Consider the following 17,109-nt stretch of genomic DNA (forward strand, 5'->3'; position numbering starts at 1 on the left):
CTTAAGAGAGAGACTTTTTCATTTGAGCCCATCAAGTTAATGCAACATAAGGAAGGTGACACAAGTTCATCCCCAATGCTGACGACTTGATGTCCTACAGGTGTTTTATCTGAACAACGGTGATGTGTTGCTTTTCTTTCACATACTTCCCTGCATAGAAAACGTGTCACATATAACACATTGTTATTAGAAACAGATGTTGACTTTATCGCCGTTGTCTGTGCTTTCTTTCACAACATCGACACGGTGTCGCATGCCATGGGATACCAGAAACACATTTGCATGTCACACACACCTGTCCTCCACAATACAACATTATGCTGCAACACAGCACACAGGTACTACACGGGAGGGCCATGTTTCATTAAATGACGAACAGGAGGTGAAGGTAAGCGAGGCACACAGATGCATAAACCTAAGTAAAAGCCTTTGAAAGCGAAATGTGTTTGCAAATGTGTTTAATAAGGAAAAAAGTTCATGTGAACAAATGAAATTGCCTTTGGTTGTAAGTGTGTATTAAGATCATCACTTAGAAGGCTAGGTGTCCTCTAGCCCTCTATGCTAGCCATTCATCATGCATTATTAAGGAAAATAGAATCTGCACGAAGCGGCAACAATGCCTTGAAGAAGTGTATTTATTTGTTTGAATCTTTTCAGGCACTAAGCAGCAAATCCATGTACTCAGTCGCTATTGGCTAATTACGGAGCATTTGATGTGTATGCCCCCAAGTCGTGGCATTATAACTTTGCTTAAAGATTAGGGAAATGTTTCACAATTAAAAATAGTAGAATTGTTTTGCACTATCAAAGCTTTTGGGGGCATCTTACCTTTGTGTGCAAGGGTATAACATAAACCACATGCTAGACTGAGGACCAGTTCATTTGGGTGAATGATGTGTCCCCATTTGGTAAAATACTGATTTTTGGATCAGTGCTTACAGTACAATTAGGGTTAAGGAGTAGTGGTTAGGTTATTTCTAAAAGTTATCCAAATACCTCAAAAAAGACTTTAAAAATAAATCTGGCATTTTTCAAGCTCAATTTTCCAGTGTTTGTGTCAGAATGACCATTCAGGGCCAAACTTATGGTCTTTTTCCAAAATCGCGCAACTAGGGTTGCCACCTTTCAGAAATAGAAATAAGGGACGCCCCCCTCGCGCCTGAAGCCGCACAGGCAAAAAAAAAAAAAAAAAGGTACATCCCCAAAACTCCTAAGATGCATAGAAATGTATCTATTTTTATATGAAAAAACAAAATGCTTTGATTTAAAGTTTAAAGTGCTTTATTAGCATTGAACATGTAAACATGACTGTACAGACAGCCTGAACCTGAGCACGGTCATAGTAAACTAGTAACATAGACAACATATTCATGGTAGAAATGGCCATTTATGTAGATCTCAGTAGGTCAGGTCTCTGTATCTGTAACTAGGCAACAAAGCGTCTGCTGTAGAAGTCGAAGACATCTTTGTTGTTGTTTTTAAAACGTGCGGCGGTGCACTGAGCAGAGCGATCGAGGTAACTAGGCAACGAATGGTGACCAGGAAGTGGAGCGCAAAGGGGCTGGGCTGTGCAGTGCAGGGCAGGCAGCAGATAACATATTTTGCTGTCTTTGATATTTCCTGTCCTTTATTTTGTTCATTATTGTTAGTTCAGTGTTCACGTATGTGCGCGGGTGTGTGTGTGACAGACGTGCATGGGACAATTGTGAAATACGGAATACACTCCAATCAATACGGAACGCAACTTTTAATTCCCGATTACGTAACGATTCCGTATTTCAAGGGACGAGTGGCAAGCACACGCGCAACAATACTATGGCTGAAAGGCAAAAATATGTACCAATTTAACAATTTCAAGAAGTTGCACGTGTCAAATTCTGTTCGAAAAACATTTTATTTTTGACACTGACAAGCTCAGATTATTAATTCTGGTGTCAAACAACACAGTTGAAATAGTTAAGGTTCACTTTCGCTTTCTCTACCAGCATTTTAGGCATGTCATGCTGTCATGTGGATCATTTAGTGGCCTCTAAAATCGAGAAACTGCACCAAATTCTGTATTTCTAAAGTCACAGACTAATATTTAGCAAATTTTGGAAAGGGTGAGGTTTTCGAATGAATGTTTGCTATCTGTATTTATTTGAGCAAGGGTGAAGTGAAGAGTTAGGCAGGGACAGACAAGGAGGAGTTTGAATCAGGCTTGGCTGTGGAGGCTTTGCGTATTGAGAAAATGGAAGCGTTGCTGTGGGTGCTGTGAAGACGAACGCCTGTGTTGTAAAGAGTGGGACCTGGTGTTATGGTGGTGACCTGCAGGAGTGCAGCTGTGATGAAAACTAGACTCCATACAACAATCTGTCACCATGTGAGATGATTTCACCCCTCTGATCAACATCGAATGAGATGTTCTCTCATGTGTCCGAAATAAACCACAAGAAACAGTCAAGACCAGAGCGACTCATGGGAAATTTTCCATTGAGTTAGTGAGTGGCATTTCGGAGAGTATTAAGTTAGACACGTCCATCTCTAGGATTCTCTCAATCATGTTCATACACCCTGATAACTACAATTTAAACCCCTCAAAGGCAAAAATGCTTGCAGGGGATGTACTTCGACGAACATACTGTAGTTACCCTGCGTGCTAATTACAGCATTTTTACAGTTGTGGTCATAATGTTCTTGCTAAATATTGCAACAATTCCAATTATTTTGATCATCAATTAATTTGACCGAAACATATAGTTAAAACAGGACATCAGTTGGAAAACACTGGAATTATCCTTAAAGTAAACTTGAGTTTGTGTGTAACATCGTTTTTGGGATGTGAAGGGGGCAGGAGGTTGATTCACCAAAGCCAGTGGCCTTGCAGCCACTGCTGACCTTGGAGGGAGATAGTAAAGATACAGTCGCTGCACCAGTCCTAGTGTACTTGCAGCCATTTAACCAGAGAGAAAGTTTTAGAAGGATAATTTAGCAAAGTCACTGATGTACCTGTAGCTCTAGTTCTGCTGCATTGCTATCTATGCTGAGATCACACAGGCACCACCACTTCTTTCTGGCATATCTCTCTCTGCAGATCGCACAAGGAAGACAATTGTCATTACCATTTTATTAAAATATGTCCTATCAGCAACATTTTTCCCCCCACATATCTAACCTCCCTTCTTTTTTTTCCCCCTCTCAAATTCTAATCATCATTCCCCTCCATCACTTGCTGGGTCTAATTCCCTCTCTTCCTTCGTTTGCAAAAGACCTCTGCTTTCATCCTTGAGAAGGGCTTTAATTTGAAGTGCGACGCTGAATAAAGAAGGGAAGATGGGGGGGCGGTGGTGGGAGTGGGGTTATATGGAAACACAGAGCAGCAGCGGAGACATTCGGATGTCAATCAATCCGACACAAGGAGCTGCAAGGGCCCGTGAGTAGGGTGCGTTTGATCTGTGTCTTTCAAAGGGGGAACAGCGGGAAGGGCCATCACACATGATTTGCCTCTCGCTGCTGGCCCTGGTGCCACTCTGACAGAGAGCAATCACAAGCAGGTTAATTCAACATCTACCTTCTTAATCTTTTTTTCCCCTGTCTCTTTCTTTTGGTCTCGTTCTGTCTACTTAGATGAAACACTCCTCTTTCTGCCACCAACCCCCCTACCTCCCTTTCTTACTTTTGAAACAGGGGAAGATCACAAGTGCACTTTCCATGCCTTTTCAAACTACCCCCAGCTTGATTACACCGGTCTTAATCTAACAAAGAGCTGTTGATTTTCTGCATTTCTTCTATGGTTTATTTACATGTTGCTGTAATGAGGCAACAATTTGAGAAAAGTGCACTACCTCAATGGAAGCAAGGTGGGATCGGTAATTTCCTCCAGGAAATTGGTCCGATAAAGGTTTTGCTTCCAGGGCAACAAACACCATGGGCGATGTTTTTCCTTTTACTTTTTTTTGGATAATTTAATATGCTCTCATTCTTTGGTTTATATTGGTGGGGTGGCGTGAGCAGAATATGAATTAGAATACCAAGATGACATCTTGAAAACATGCTGCTTAACCTGATTGAAAGATGAGTTTCCTCTCGCTGACTGAACAATGCAGATCTGACCTTCATTTGTGAAAGTCTAGAATGTGAAGTGCTTGATACAGCAATGACGAAACATGGTCAGATCATGACCCCCTTAAATACAGCCTTAGAAAAAAAAAACAAAAAAAAAAAACAACAAAATAAACCCAGAGAGATAAATCACCTTTTCTGGTTCTACAAGAACTTTTGTTCTCCAATGGCCAAAGATCAAACTAAGAAAGAAACAAAGAATCAAATGAAACTAAAAGTCAACAGAGAAGGTCATCCATGCATGAGGACAAATGGAGGTGAGGGAAATCATGGGGTGAAAGGGTTTTAGGAGCCATTGGGTTAGAGGTGAGAGGGTACTGCTTTTACAAAGAGCATTATTTTAAGTGTAGACTGGGAGGGTAAGAGGTGGAAGTAAAAGAGACTACGAGATAGAGGTCAGTCCAAGTACCTGAAATATATAAATTATGCCAAGTCTGTTGTAGAAATTTAGAAAAAATAAACTTTTCAGAATCAGCACAATGGCACAAATAAGATCTATTCAGTTTCAAACATACAACAGGGCTGGCGAATATGTGGTGTTCCCTTCAAACTCTACTTCTTTTATGTGAGGTCAGGAGGATAACAGGATAAAGGCTGTCCTCTCTGCTCCTCTGAAGGACAAGCACTCTGGCGATTGGATTTGGTGGCCTTCAAGGACAAAGGCAGAACACTGGGATACAAAGGAACCAATAGAAGAAGAACAAGATTTCATCTGTCTCTATGGCCTGAGTGATTGGCAGGGATGGCTGCACCAGCAATCCTTGAGTGCTGCCTCTTTGTAGCTCCATAACCTCCATCAGCATTGAATAGCACATCTCGATCTAGCAACAAAAAAATGGTGCTATGAAATATGACCTCTGTGGAATAACAGAGCTTGAGCAGGGTTGTGGGGGCATCCTACCCAATGTAACAATTTCAAATGTGGATTGTCTGTATGCACATAATGTGTGATGTTTAATGTGGAATGCAAAGGATAATAGAAGTTAGTAAAAAAGACGTTGGAAGCTTTAAATCCTTGAAATAGGAGACCAAGTGCGGAAAATGTGATCTTTTCCCAGGTAACGTGCCCCGAGGCAAGGCACTTAACCTTCAGCTTATTCAGTGGAACAGCTCAGCAGCCAACAAAACCCAATAATGGTGGTAACTGGGAAACTAAGAGTACACAATGCTGGAAATGACCTTCACTCACAGAAGTATTCAATGTGCCTTGAAGGCACTGTTGTTTCTAAATCTAGCCATATATGTTCACATCTTACTTTTGAAAAGAAATCTTCAGTAGGAACAGGATTGATCAAACGTTATTGATGTTTAATCAACTTAGAAGAGAGAGAACACACACACACACACACACACACAATAATACTAATAATAATACTAGGTGATTCACCACCGAACACTCAACCAGATCTTCACTAATCATGAGACAGAGCTCAAATTCACCCACCTACAACACATAAGGAACAGAAAGAAAATCAAGTCACCTGCATGTAGGTAAGCAAGGTCTGGGTTCTCGATATCAGAGTGAGTCTCCTTCAGGTGGTTGCGGAACTCCATGGGAGCGTTGGTGGCATAGTTACACTTTGGACAGTTGTACATCTTCACTCCCTCGTGTTTGCCGGTATGGAGAATGTGCTTCCGGATGTTCTCTGCACAGTTGGATCTGAGAAAGACAAACAAAGATGAAAGGACTCGTTCCATTTTTTTTTTAAAGAAAAAAAAAATCAATATAGTCACAAGGGAGATAAACACTTGGCAATGTTCCAAAGAAAGGTTTGCTGTACTAACATTTTATTTTGTTGCAATAAAATAATTTAAGCGGGGCTTCTGGAGCTGAGGGAGCAGCCATGTTTGGACAGACTCTCAGAGCATTCATAGCCTAAATGCATTTCGATTAACACATGACTAAAGACCAATTAAATGACTTAAAACAAAATAAAACATGTTACACAACCATATATATCGAGTAGATTCTTTCATATTTTAGTATGATTTTACAAATGTCTTACTAACCCTCCTGATGGGGGTATATGCAAGGGGCTTAATGTGGATCTACAGGTCAGGTGAGAGCATTATTGATACATTTGAAAATTATCTGTCTTTGTCTCTACACTGCTCTCCTGCTCTCTTTCCCCCCAACCAGTCAAAGCAGAAGGTCGTCCCCATTGAGCCTGGGTCTGCTTGACGTTCCTGCCTGTTAAAAGGAAGGTTTTCATGGCCGCTGTTGAAGGATGTGCTTGCTCATGGAGAATTGTTGGGGGTAAATTCATTGAAGGAGCGTGGTACGAGACCTGCATGTAAAGTGTCATGAGATAACTTTTGTTGTGATTTGGCGCTAGAGAAATAAAATTGACTTGACTTGACTTAAAGCCACAAGCAGTGTTGAACAGGTCTTCGCACCCTGACGTGCAGTTGAAGGGCTTATGTCACAGGCACGTAGATGTTTTCAGACCTGTGCTGACAGCTCTGACTTTACCCCCCAGCCCCCTTCCTTCCCTCCTGTGCCCTGTCAGTTTGATGAGGATGTTAGAGTACTCTTCTTGTGAAATATCCTCATAAATCCCATGACTTTGGTCAAATTTTACATTAGAATTCACATTTTAGTCAGAAAATTTGTCCTGAATGCAGTGATACAGGTTGGAAAGTGGTCAGACTTATAGTTTAGATGTCAGAAGCCTCAGTTTGACACAAAGTATATGTCCAGAGATTGCCTCCCCATTGGTTTACATTGTAAGGTGCAATGTGGCACAGCAACTCTTGGGGCTTAGAGAATCCAAACCGTTTGAGTTATTACAAATTTTTAAACAACTTTTGTTCAGCACAGTGTCATGAGTCACGTATTAAATTAAACAAAATTGGCGCAAAGTCATACTTTCATGTGCATATTGTGGACTTCCTGTTGGATTTACTGTAGGTCAGGGGTGTCAGTGTATAATTTGTAGGTCTTGATGAGACAAATAATTGAGTTTCGATTTAACGTTTAAAACATTCCTACAGCCCATGGCACCGTTTTTTTAGATACCCAGATAGTGCTATGGAGCACAGTTTGGCACTTAGGGGGTTGATTTTTACATTTTATCAAATTTTTCACCAGACCTGATGTGCGTGCCACATTTGGTGAGTTTTTGAGCATGTTTAAGAGGTCAAATTGAGGTCTAAAGTGGCTGAATAATGAAGAAAGAAAGAAAGAAAGAAGAAAGAAACTGAACCCTTTGGGGCTCAGGCCCTAAAAATCCATGTATCAATCACAGTGATATGAAATAAGTAGTATGTATGTACATGTGTATATGTATTTTTTGGTCAATTTTTTTTTTTCCGTAATGATTGCTGCCATAAAATTTCTGCAGCAGGAGGACATTTTGGCCTAAAAACGCCAAACTGCATTTTGAGGGTTAACACCTGGTTTGAGAGCTTAGGTATACAAATATTTATTGTGATATTGGTGGAAAACAATAGCTTTACAGGAAATACACTTATCTGCCATCCTCCCAGAATCAAAAGACTTTGTAATTTTAGAATCATATCATAGTTAGGGCCTGAGCCCAAAGGAACTTCAGTGGAAAGACCCTATTGTTTTTTAAACTACTGTCCTGACTGGGTACAGTGATTTGACACAGCACAAGCAATCTTCAAAAGTTTGTTGATGGATGGAAGACGAACTACTGCTACTGATGGTGGCCGACTCTGTAAGAGAAAATGAGGATGTTACTCCTACACTAATCAAAGTTCCTGACCCTGATCTATTTGTACCAGAACAGGCAGGGGACAGCGAATAAGTGAATTTCTTATAAACACTTGGCTGTTCCTATGAGGTTGGGGTAAAGGATAAGGATGGTTTTTGTTACCTATTGGAGAACTTTTCTAGTATAAAGGCTGACCTTACCAGGACCCCTAGTGTTTATGGGATCAAAGAGGTTTTAGTTAAGGATTGAGTTAGGCTGTCCTCTATGATTGTAAGTCAGTGCAATGTCCTAACCCGGATGGCTGCTCAAACCGGTGTGTGTGTGTGTGTGTGTGTGTGTGTGTGTGTGTGGGTGTGTGTGGGGGGGGTGTATGTGCATGTGTGTTTTCGGTCTTTGGGTTGGTCAGATAGGGCAGGCCAAGCGATGAGCTACTGTAGGGTGCAGGATGTAATGATGTCAACTGAGAGACTAACATGCAACCCTCAGCTGATTAATGATGCTGCCTGACCTGCTGGAAGGCTCTATCTAAACCTGCCCAGACACACACACACACACACACACACACACACACACACACACACACACACACACACACACACACACACACACACACACTGCTGAAAAGAAAAGACTGGATGGGCAAGACAAACATGCTCATACATATGTGCATGGACGTGGCCAAACCTCAGTTTGTGCAAGACTAAAGACCATAAATCTCTGATATGACTACATGGTATCCACTAACACACATACGTGCACACACGCTCTCATAATGCATCATGCAAGCAAGCATGTGCAGTGCGGAACACGATTTCATAGACACACATAAACACACACCATCGTGTGCTGATGGATGGGGCACTCATGCTCAGTTTGGACCTGACATTCTCGGACAGTATAATATGCAATTACTCTCCCTTATCACCTTGGCCGGGACAATAAAGCCTCAGTGTGCCATAGCTCACGCCGGCTAAAGAGAGAATTTGTTTTCACTTTTGCAGAGACACCTAACTCCATCATGGGGCCTCAATCCAGCCCAGCTCTACTGAAGACTTAAAAAAAACAAAACAAAACACCAACGAAACCCAAAAAACTGAGCAGGCCCGGAGTTCTGCTCGGCAGCCACAGAGAAACAATGGTAGCCCCTCACACAGATGTAGTTTACAGAAGCAAAAACCAACCCATCTGTTTTGTCTCCATGGGGTACGTGAAAGACTGTTAAATGAGGTCAGAGGCTTTTATTTTGATATCTAGACTGTTCAAAAATACACAGCCTGAAATACAAAAACAGGCTGGATTTGAAAGGGCACAGATTCACCACCCTAGTGCCATGCCATTGTTACTACAGCATGAGCATGTCACACACTTGTCAAGCCTCCTAGATTGTTTCAGAATTGCATTTAGAATTTTACCACTGACTTCTTTTGACCTGCACAGTTTGACACCAAGCCTCCTAACTGAGCTCCTAAACTATTACCCCGCTGTCTGTAGCTTGAGATGCTTTGATAAAACCCTGCTAGCTATTCCCCCTGCTCAAGGCAAAAGACTGAGAGTGACAGGGCTTTAGCTGTGAGGGCTCCAACCCTTTTGGGTAACTAACCTATCCCAACTGACATCGGACGAGAAGCGGGGTACACCCTGGATGGGTCGCCAGTCCACCGTAGGGCCATCAGGAGCCATTCAGGGTTCAGTATCTTGCTCTAGGGTACTTTGACAGGGTCACTGGAGGAAGTGAAGATTGAACCAGTGACCCTTCAGTTGCTCGACAGCCACTCTACCTCTGAGCCATGCTGCCCCATCCCATCCATCCATTTTCTACAACTTATCATGTTCTGAGCTGGAGCCTATCCCAGCTGCCTTCGGGCGAGAGGCGGGGTTCACCCTGAACGGGTCACCAGTCCATCGCAGGGCCAACACATGTAGACGGACAACCATTCACACTCACAGTCACACCTACGGTCAATTTAGAGTATCAATCAGCCTCGTCCCCTCTTGATGTCTTTGGACTGTGGGAGGAAGCCCACAGAACATGCAAACACCACACAGAAAGACCCTGTGCTTGCTTCTTGCTGTGAGGCGACAGTGTTAACCCAGCAACACCATGCTGCCATACCAGCCCTCCTACAGAAATTAGAACAATACAATTCTCTTATGTCCCTTTAAATAGCTTTGTTTTATGTGTTATTTTCATCTATTATTCTATCATCGGTTCAGCTGGTGCGATTCCCCTGTAAATTTTATTTGATTATCTTTCCCCCTTTGTTGTGTGAAGCACTTTTCAACTGTTCTTTTGAAAAAAATGGTATATAAATACAATTATTCTTACTATTCTAATGTTTAATTGAATATGAATATTTCAAGTTCAGAAAATACTAGTAAGCACACACCAAGTTGTATTGGCAGATCCTCGATCACTGCTGTGACAGACAAATCATGGCCACAATTGTTAACTTTTTATTTACATCATTAAAAAAAAGACAAACTCAAGACTGTTAACAGTCACACACTCATGAATTATCGCAAATAATTTTGCTAAAAAATGCATTTAATACTCAAAAGTGAACTGATTTCTTATTCCAAAGTGGAAGCATAAATAGATAACATTTGAAGCGAAGCTAAAAAGTTCTAAAGAGAGCGTGGGTGGATTCCTAGGGGGGCCGTGCTATCTCTCAGATATGGTAATGGCGTAATTGTCATATTAAAACAACACAATGTGCGTTTAGGAGTCAGCAGGTGTCACAGTTAGTGAAAGCCCACACCAGTCCTCCTACTATACACTGTATTAATTAGTCCGAAACTGTTTCAACTTCCTCCCCCATCCGTGCACTCACCATGGGAATCAGCTATACTGATGCTCAGCGCATACATCACCCCTTCTCTGTCTCTGTCTCTCTCTCCTCCCTTCATTTTAACCATTTCCATTTTTCTCCTCCTCAATGAGTGTATGGTAATGGGGAAAGGTGTAACTGAGAGGCACTTCTGTAGAGGAGATTCTTTGTGTTTGTTAGGAGTTTGAGGGGGGTTTGTATTTGGATCAGTGGTCTTATTTGGACCTTATTCTGCCAAGAAAGCACAATTACACTCATTAGTGCCCCCCCTACTTTCCCTTCATTTTGCAGGGTTACAAACCTTCCTGCCATTGTCAGGAAGCGTGTCATCCTCAAAGCCTCCGTACCTCAAACTGAGACAGTACTTAACAGGTAGATCGAAGCAGGAATGCCACACTATTCAATAAACAATAACAGCGACTGAAGGGTGGCGGAAGTCAGGAGCTACATATCAATTAGACCATTTAAGATCCCACTGTGACTTTAAGAAAAAAGAGAAACTCCTCACTGTGAACAATGGGAACGATTCCTTTAACACTGAGAAGTTTTGCGGTTTGCATTAATAGCTGGAGAACAGTCAAATAGACATCATTAATTGACAGGCCAGGACTGCAAGAAAAATATAATTAGAATATTTTATACCACTATTCCCAAACTATAATTATCCCTGTCTATTATCTATGTCTGAATAGAAGATGAGTGGCATTTGATAGATCATTCACTCCTTGCTCATTTATATGCATTTGAGTAGTAGCCTTGATGGAGATAACATTGCATCAAGTGGGAACTAGAGATGCACATCCATAATATTTGAATATGGATATTTTAATAGTGCAAATCAGATGTATATCAATACAACACTGACAAACATGCATTAGTCCCAGAGCTGTCAATCACTGATTCATTTGATATTTCTTTACAACAGCATAAATTTTTTATCTGATGAGCCAGGCTAATGTTGAAAGGTCAAACATGCTAAGTCATGGAGCCGAGCTGCTGGAGATGTCAGGGTTTTAAACATGAATTCAGGGTGTAAAAAGCAGAGTGAAGGCAAGGCCCCGTATTCAATCCCTCATCCTCACATTAGTAAAGCAGCAGGGTGTCTCTAGCCTCACTCCCACCTTGCTCCCCCTTCCCTCCCCCTATGGAGCCCCATAAACCCCCAAGGCCACCAAAATTTTAATTGGGCCTCCAATTTACTGTTTCATTTGCCCTATTGGTAATGATCATTAAATATCAGTGCAGGGAACAATGGACCCGGGAACAATACGTTGGTCCTGTATAGAGCATCTGTCTGATACGGGGGTTAGCTCCTACCCATGTGACCCATCTTCATCTTTTTTTCTGGCATAGTTAAAAAAAAAAATTCTGGGTAACATACCAAATCCTCACAATTTTAAATAAACACAATACTGGTCAATGTTTTGATTTGAATCGATAAAGACATCCTCTTTCCTTGATGACTTTGAGAGATAGAGCTAGACATACACACATGATTATATTACTCAGCGTTTGATATTTTCTAAGTTGGACTGCATACAAAAGCCAGCAGAAGTGCTTCACCACAGTGGAGCAGGTGTGGTAAGCTACTGAAATGACTTTGTCACAGAGGGGAATTAGGAGTGCATTTAAAACCAATGATGGGTTTGAGATCATTCCCTTTCACACTCTTCAGCCATAACCTGACAAGAGTAAGAGCGAGAGGAGAGAGACAAGGGGCAGTGAAGAAAGAGAGAGGGAGAGAGAGAGAGAGAGACAGAGAGAGAGCGATAGAGGGATGGAGATGTGCAACACTAGCCAAAACTTTTTCAATTTCACCGACAATTTCCTGTGTAATTACTGATGTGGTATGATGGTGTTTTAATGACAGGGACCTGCCAGTGACAGTGACATTCTGTGTGTGTGTGTGTGTGTGTGTGTGTGTGTGTGTGTGTGTGTGTGTGTGTGTGTGTGTGTGTGTGTGTGTGTGTGTGTTGGGGAGATCTGGCTGGGCCTGTTGATGATTTGCAGAGTGATGAGATGGTGCCATGCTGTGGAGATTAAACCTTTACACACATACACACTCTAACATTTGTGCTATCCCCCAATCCTTCCAAACGATCCTACAATGCCATCAGCTATTTCAGACACACACACACACACACACACACACACACACATTCCCCAGAGCACCTCTCACCACCACCTATCAACCTCCCCCTCATCGTCAGTGCCACAGCAGTGGCCATCAGCGCCACCAAGCGTGGGCGGGTCAATGAGGCGGTACCTGTAGTCGCACCAGGGGCAGCGGTACGGTTTCTCCCCGGTGTGCACACGTTTGTGTCGTGACAGGTGGGACTGTGTGGTCGAAGCGAAGTTGCAGAGCTTACATTTGAAGGGTCTCTCTCCTGTAGAGGGTAGACAGATTGAAAAGAAAAGAAACAAGAGTGGTTTAACTATATGACACGAACAAACTCAGGTGTAGCCGCATTTTTGCATAAAAGCTTGAAGTTTTCAAGATACAGACATATTGTACCAACAGCTGATTTAAAAAACAGTATCAGTCAGACACTGACAAGCACAAATGATGTGTGCATTACATTATATTTGAATATGCAGCTAAATCTGGAATTGGTGTAATTGCCACAAGTCAACACAGACACACAAGAGAGAAATTAGAGCTTTTGGTGCTAGAGGTGACAGAGAAACTGAGAAGCAAATAAAATGAATCATGAAAACCTGAAAGAATATTTCTAACATGATTCTTGATTGTTGGGCGCCTGCCAGACAACGGTTAAGAGCAGCATTTGTTTCACTTTTCCAATTTCCAAAAAAAGGCATGCACTATTGACAGCCTATCTGAAAAATGCAATTTCCCTAAGTGACAGAATGACATGGTGAAATGATAACTGAAATTAAAAATCGCAGATTCAGTCAGCCACACTAGTACACATGCCTATCACTGATGGCAGCATGTCACGCTGATGGCCCTGTGTGTGTGTGTGTGTGTGTGTTTGTGTGTGTGTAAACGTTTTATAAAATATGTGGAAAAAGATGACTTTGCTTGATCTTGAGGTGTCAATCACTGTCCAAGATTATGAGGGTCCACACACACACAAAAATAACACACACGCACACACACATACACACTTGGCGTGCTCACCTGTGTGTTGGCGCCTGTGTTTGGTGAGAGCATGTCTTGTGCCTCCAGCGAAACCACACAGGTCACACAGATAGGATTTTTCACCTGCAGTGATTGACAGAAGGATGGAGAAATCACGACTGATTGAAAAGCACCACAAAACTGCCTCAATTACAAAGTTTCAAAGACAAAAATAGTAAAATACAGGAAGATGGTGCATTTAAATCTGTTCGTTTGAGAATTAGCAGAATATCCAACTATTGTTACATGCTTTAAAGTGGAGAGAGTGCTTCTGACAACAAGACTGAGACACAGATTAATGGAAACATGAGTTAAAACAACTTTTGTTCCTACTGTGAGATCCTTCCTGCTCGTGATTAATCTCCTTCCAGAGATCGTCAATCTGGACTCACAGCAGTTGTGTTAATATATAGCTGCTATCAGCTAACATTGCTCCGACTACTAACAGTGATAAAGGTCTTGATTTTTTTTCTTGTCCTACTCTTAGTTCCTTCTTCTCCTCTTCTTCTTCTGCCATGATTTGGAAAAAGGGAATACCAGACAAGGGGGCTTATTTTTGCCCCCAGACGTAAACAAGTCTTAATATCTTGTGCCAAATTTAGCGCCTAGAGTATTCGCTGTTGAACTTGTTTGAATGCACTGGACACGCCACAAACTCGCGGTATTTGCCTGAGTGCCTTGGATCACTCAGTATGTGAAAGCAGTGTTGCAAGCTCACGAGAGTTTCACCAACTCTAGTTAGAAAGAGAAAGAAACTACTCACGTTGCTTTAGGAGAATTATAAAAAGTATCACCCAAACTCATCACGACTCAAACTTAATGAACAGGTGCCAGGATCGCTAAACTTACTTGAGAGGGGAAAAAAAAAATCTTAAAATCACAACACCAACTGAAAAAATATGACAGCAAACAGACCTTTAGCCACCATGTACACATAAAATCATCATATATATTCACAGATGTATGCCTATCAAAGGTGCACAATTTTGAAAAAAATATACATTACTGCAATTATTTTTCACTAATATAGTGATTTGATTGCCAATATCAGAAGGAAAGTTAATTTTTAAATCATTAGTCCCATTGTCACTGAAAAAGCCACTATAATGAAAATGATATAAATTTGTGTGGACTTGAATATGATACGCAGGAAGGACATCTTAGCAGCTCCAGATTATTTAATTTAAATCATATTTTGACACAATTAGCCCTTACTAAATATAGCAACCTTGTATGAATTTAAAATTGCAATAAGTGGTATCATGATTTTCAGTTAAATTATATGTGCAGCAATAATGTCTGTGCATTCCAGTAATCAATAATTAAAATAAAGTGTTACTACTGGTGCCATCATTCTCGTGGATATGAAAATCAGCACAGTTCCTATTGTTGTACCTATTCTTCACTTCAACATATTTGATTAGTTTTTCTCTTTCTATCTTAACGAACACAGATCAACTTCATTAATGTGTCAATAATTATTTTTCAATCGTTATTACATATTATTGAGTAGAAATTAGATGTTAGAAATACTTAACCAACTCTGAAGGGGAAATTGATTGAAATGTATCAAACAAATACAGTAAGATCACAACTTCATACACTGTAGTGCAGGGTGTTAAGTATAAGGATACTGAAGTAATTTTTTTTTTTTTTTTGGTGCAAGACCTGGTGTAGGAAAAACAAAAAAAAAAACAAAGTGCAAAAAAACTTGAAAGCTCAAGTTAAGACTAAAAAGAAGGCAATAAGGAGATAATGGAGAGCAGTGTAAACGAGAGGAATACCATTCAGAAAGAGAGAAAAGAAAAAAACAATCAGCGTGAACAGATGAGCAGCAGGTCTAGTTGGCTAACAGATGAGCCAAGCAGAAGTCACAGATCACTAGTGTATATCCATCAGAGCTCTCACCGCTAACTAATTCCTCCAATCAGATGGATCCATGTAAATATGTCAAATGGGGGACGGGAAATTGCAAGTGTGGTTTATTGACTGTGATAAAATCTGAAAAGCACCGCTGAACATAATTACATACTTGTCAGAGCCATAAAAATTAGCTTTATTATCAATGGGATGGTTTTCTACAACTTCATTTGGGGGCGATGCCTTCCAGATGGGGAGCGTGGAGAGCTTTTTCACACTCCTCCTCTCTTCTCTGCATCTGGCTCTGTCATTAACAGAATGATGGTCTCCCTCTCTTTCTCTCTGCCATTGCACAGAAGCAGTCACACACTCCCGCTTACACACACACAAACACACACACATATTTGCGATAAGACACACTCAGGCAAACACTCAAACACACTTACTGAATGGACACAGATGTGCATACAAATGAATACACATGCAAAATCCCACACACAAATCAAACAGCATGCAGTGTTCTAGTGACACATTTCCACACATGTACGGCTCATGTGCCAGCTCATAACTGCCATATATAACATTAAGAACACTGCATGTATGTATGTTACCAGATACTTAAATATTCATCTGAATGCTGATGTCGAACTGCAGCTCTCGCCACACACTGATAACACATGTGGGTGACTCTTCCAGCTGGGCCTCAGCAGTGCTCTTCTGCACCGATAGCAGCTTTCAGCGAGTCCACAGAGACAAAGCAGCCTCAAGTTTCCTCTATTACACCCATTTAAAGCCACTCGACTGTGAGAAGAGTTTTAATGCAGTGCCACTTAGAGGGGAGAGAAACAGCCTTAAAAAGCTGCATTCGTTAGCCGATGCATTCAGGTTCACTTTTCACAATCCGTGTGTCAATGGCCTTCAGAGCAAAAATGCAGTTATATAAATAGCTGTTTTAGCTACTCTCCCTATACAAATTAAAGAATGTGATAGGTCATTTTATGAAAAACCAGAAAGCACTCAGAGAGCTCATACCTCAGCCAAGGAGACCACATGGATACAGACTATGAAGATAGCGAGAAATACAAGTCTTCTGGATCGATTTTTTGGATATCCGTCATTAAATTGAAAATAGGTCTTCAATATCACGGATTCACTCTGCAGTCAAGATGAGCAACAGAAGCCGAAACATTCTTCTTTAAACTACTTCACATGTACTCTGTGATTTGAATCAATGTCCACCTGACATTTTCAAAAATCTTTTTCAAAATATGGTGCAGCTTTTTGGTCTTTATGACCTCTTTTTTCTAAACTTTTCCAACACTTTTTACTTGCCTTGTTCATGTATTACTGTGTTTTTGAAAGTGTGTCATGGGGGCTAAGGTCACTTTTTTTTCTGCCAATTTCCCCACTGAGGGACGAATAAAGGTTTATCTTATCTACCATTTCAACCAGATTGCCTCCAAATATTAATCACATGTTCTTTGTAGTGTAACATACT

General features: G+C 41.1%; 1 protein-coding gene across 2 annotated transcripts in view; it reads right to left on the reverse strand.

Annotated features, from left to right (window-relative positions):
* znf407 (zinc finger protein 407) overlaps positions 1-17,109 on the reverse strand; it is a 150,797-nt gene that overhangs the window by 40,363 nt on the left and 93,325 nt on the right. For both annotated transcript variants that reach the window (XM_086218982.1, XM_086218983.1), the window contains exons 7-9: positions 13,752-13,835; positions 12,876-12,996; positions 5,583-5,761 (exon numbers count right to left, since the gene is read on the reverse strand). In XM_086218982.1, coding sequence (XP_086075108.1) covers positions 5,583-5,761; positions 12,876-12,996; positions 13,752-13,835 — 384 coding nt within the window. The remainder of the gene's footprint in view (positions 1-5,582; positions 5,762-12,875; positions 12,997-13,751; positions 13,836-17,109) is intronic.

Source organism: Aulostomus chinensis, chromosome 11, assembly GCF_037954235.1.
Source record: "Aulostomus chinensis isolate RoL2024-O1b breed Wild chromosome 11, RoL_Achi_v1.0, whole genome shotgun sequence".
Lineage (NCBI taxonomy): Eukaryota > Metazoa > Chordata > Actinopteri > Syngnathiformes > Aulostomidae > Aulostomus > Aulostomus chinensis.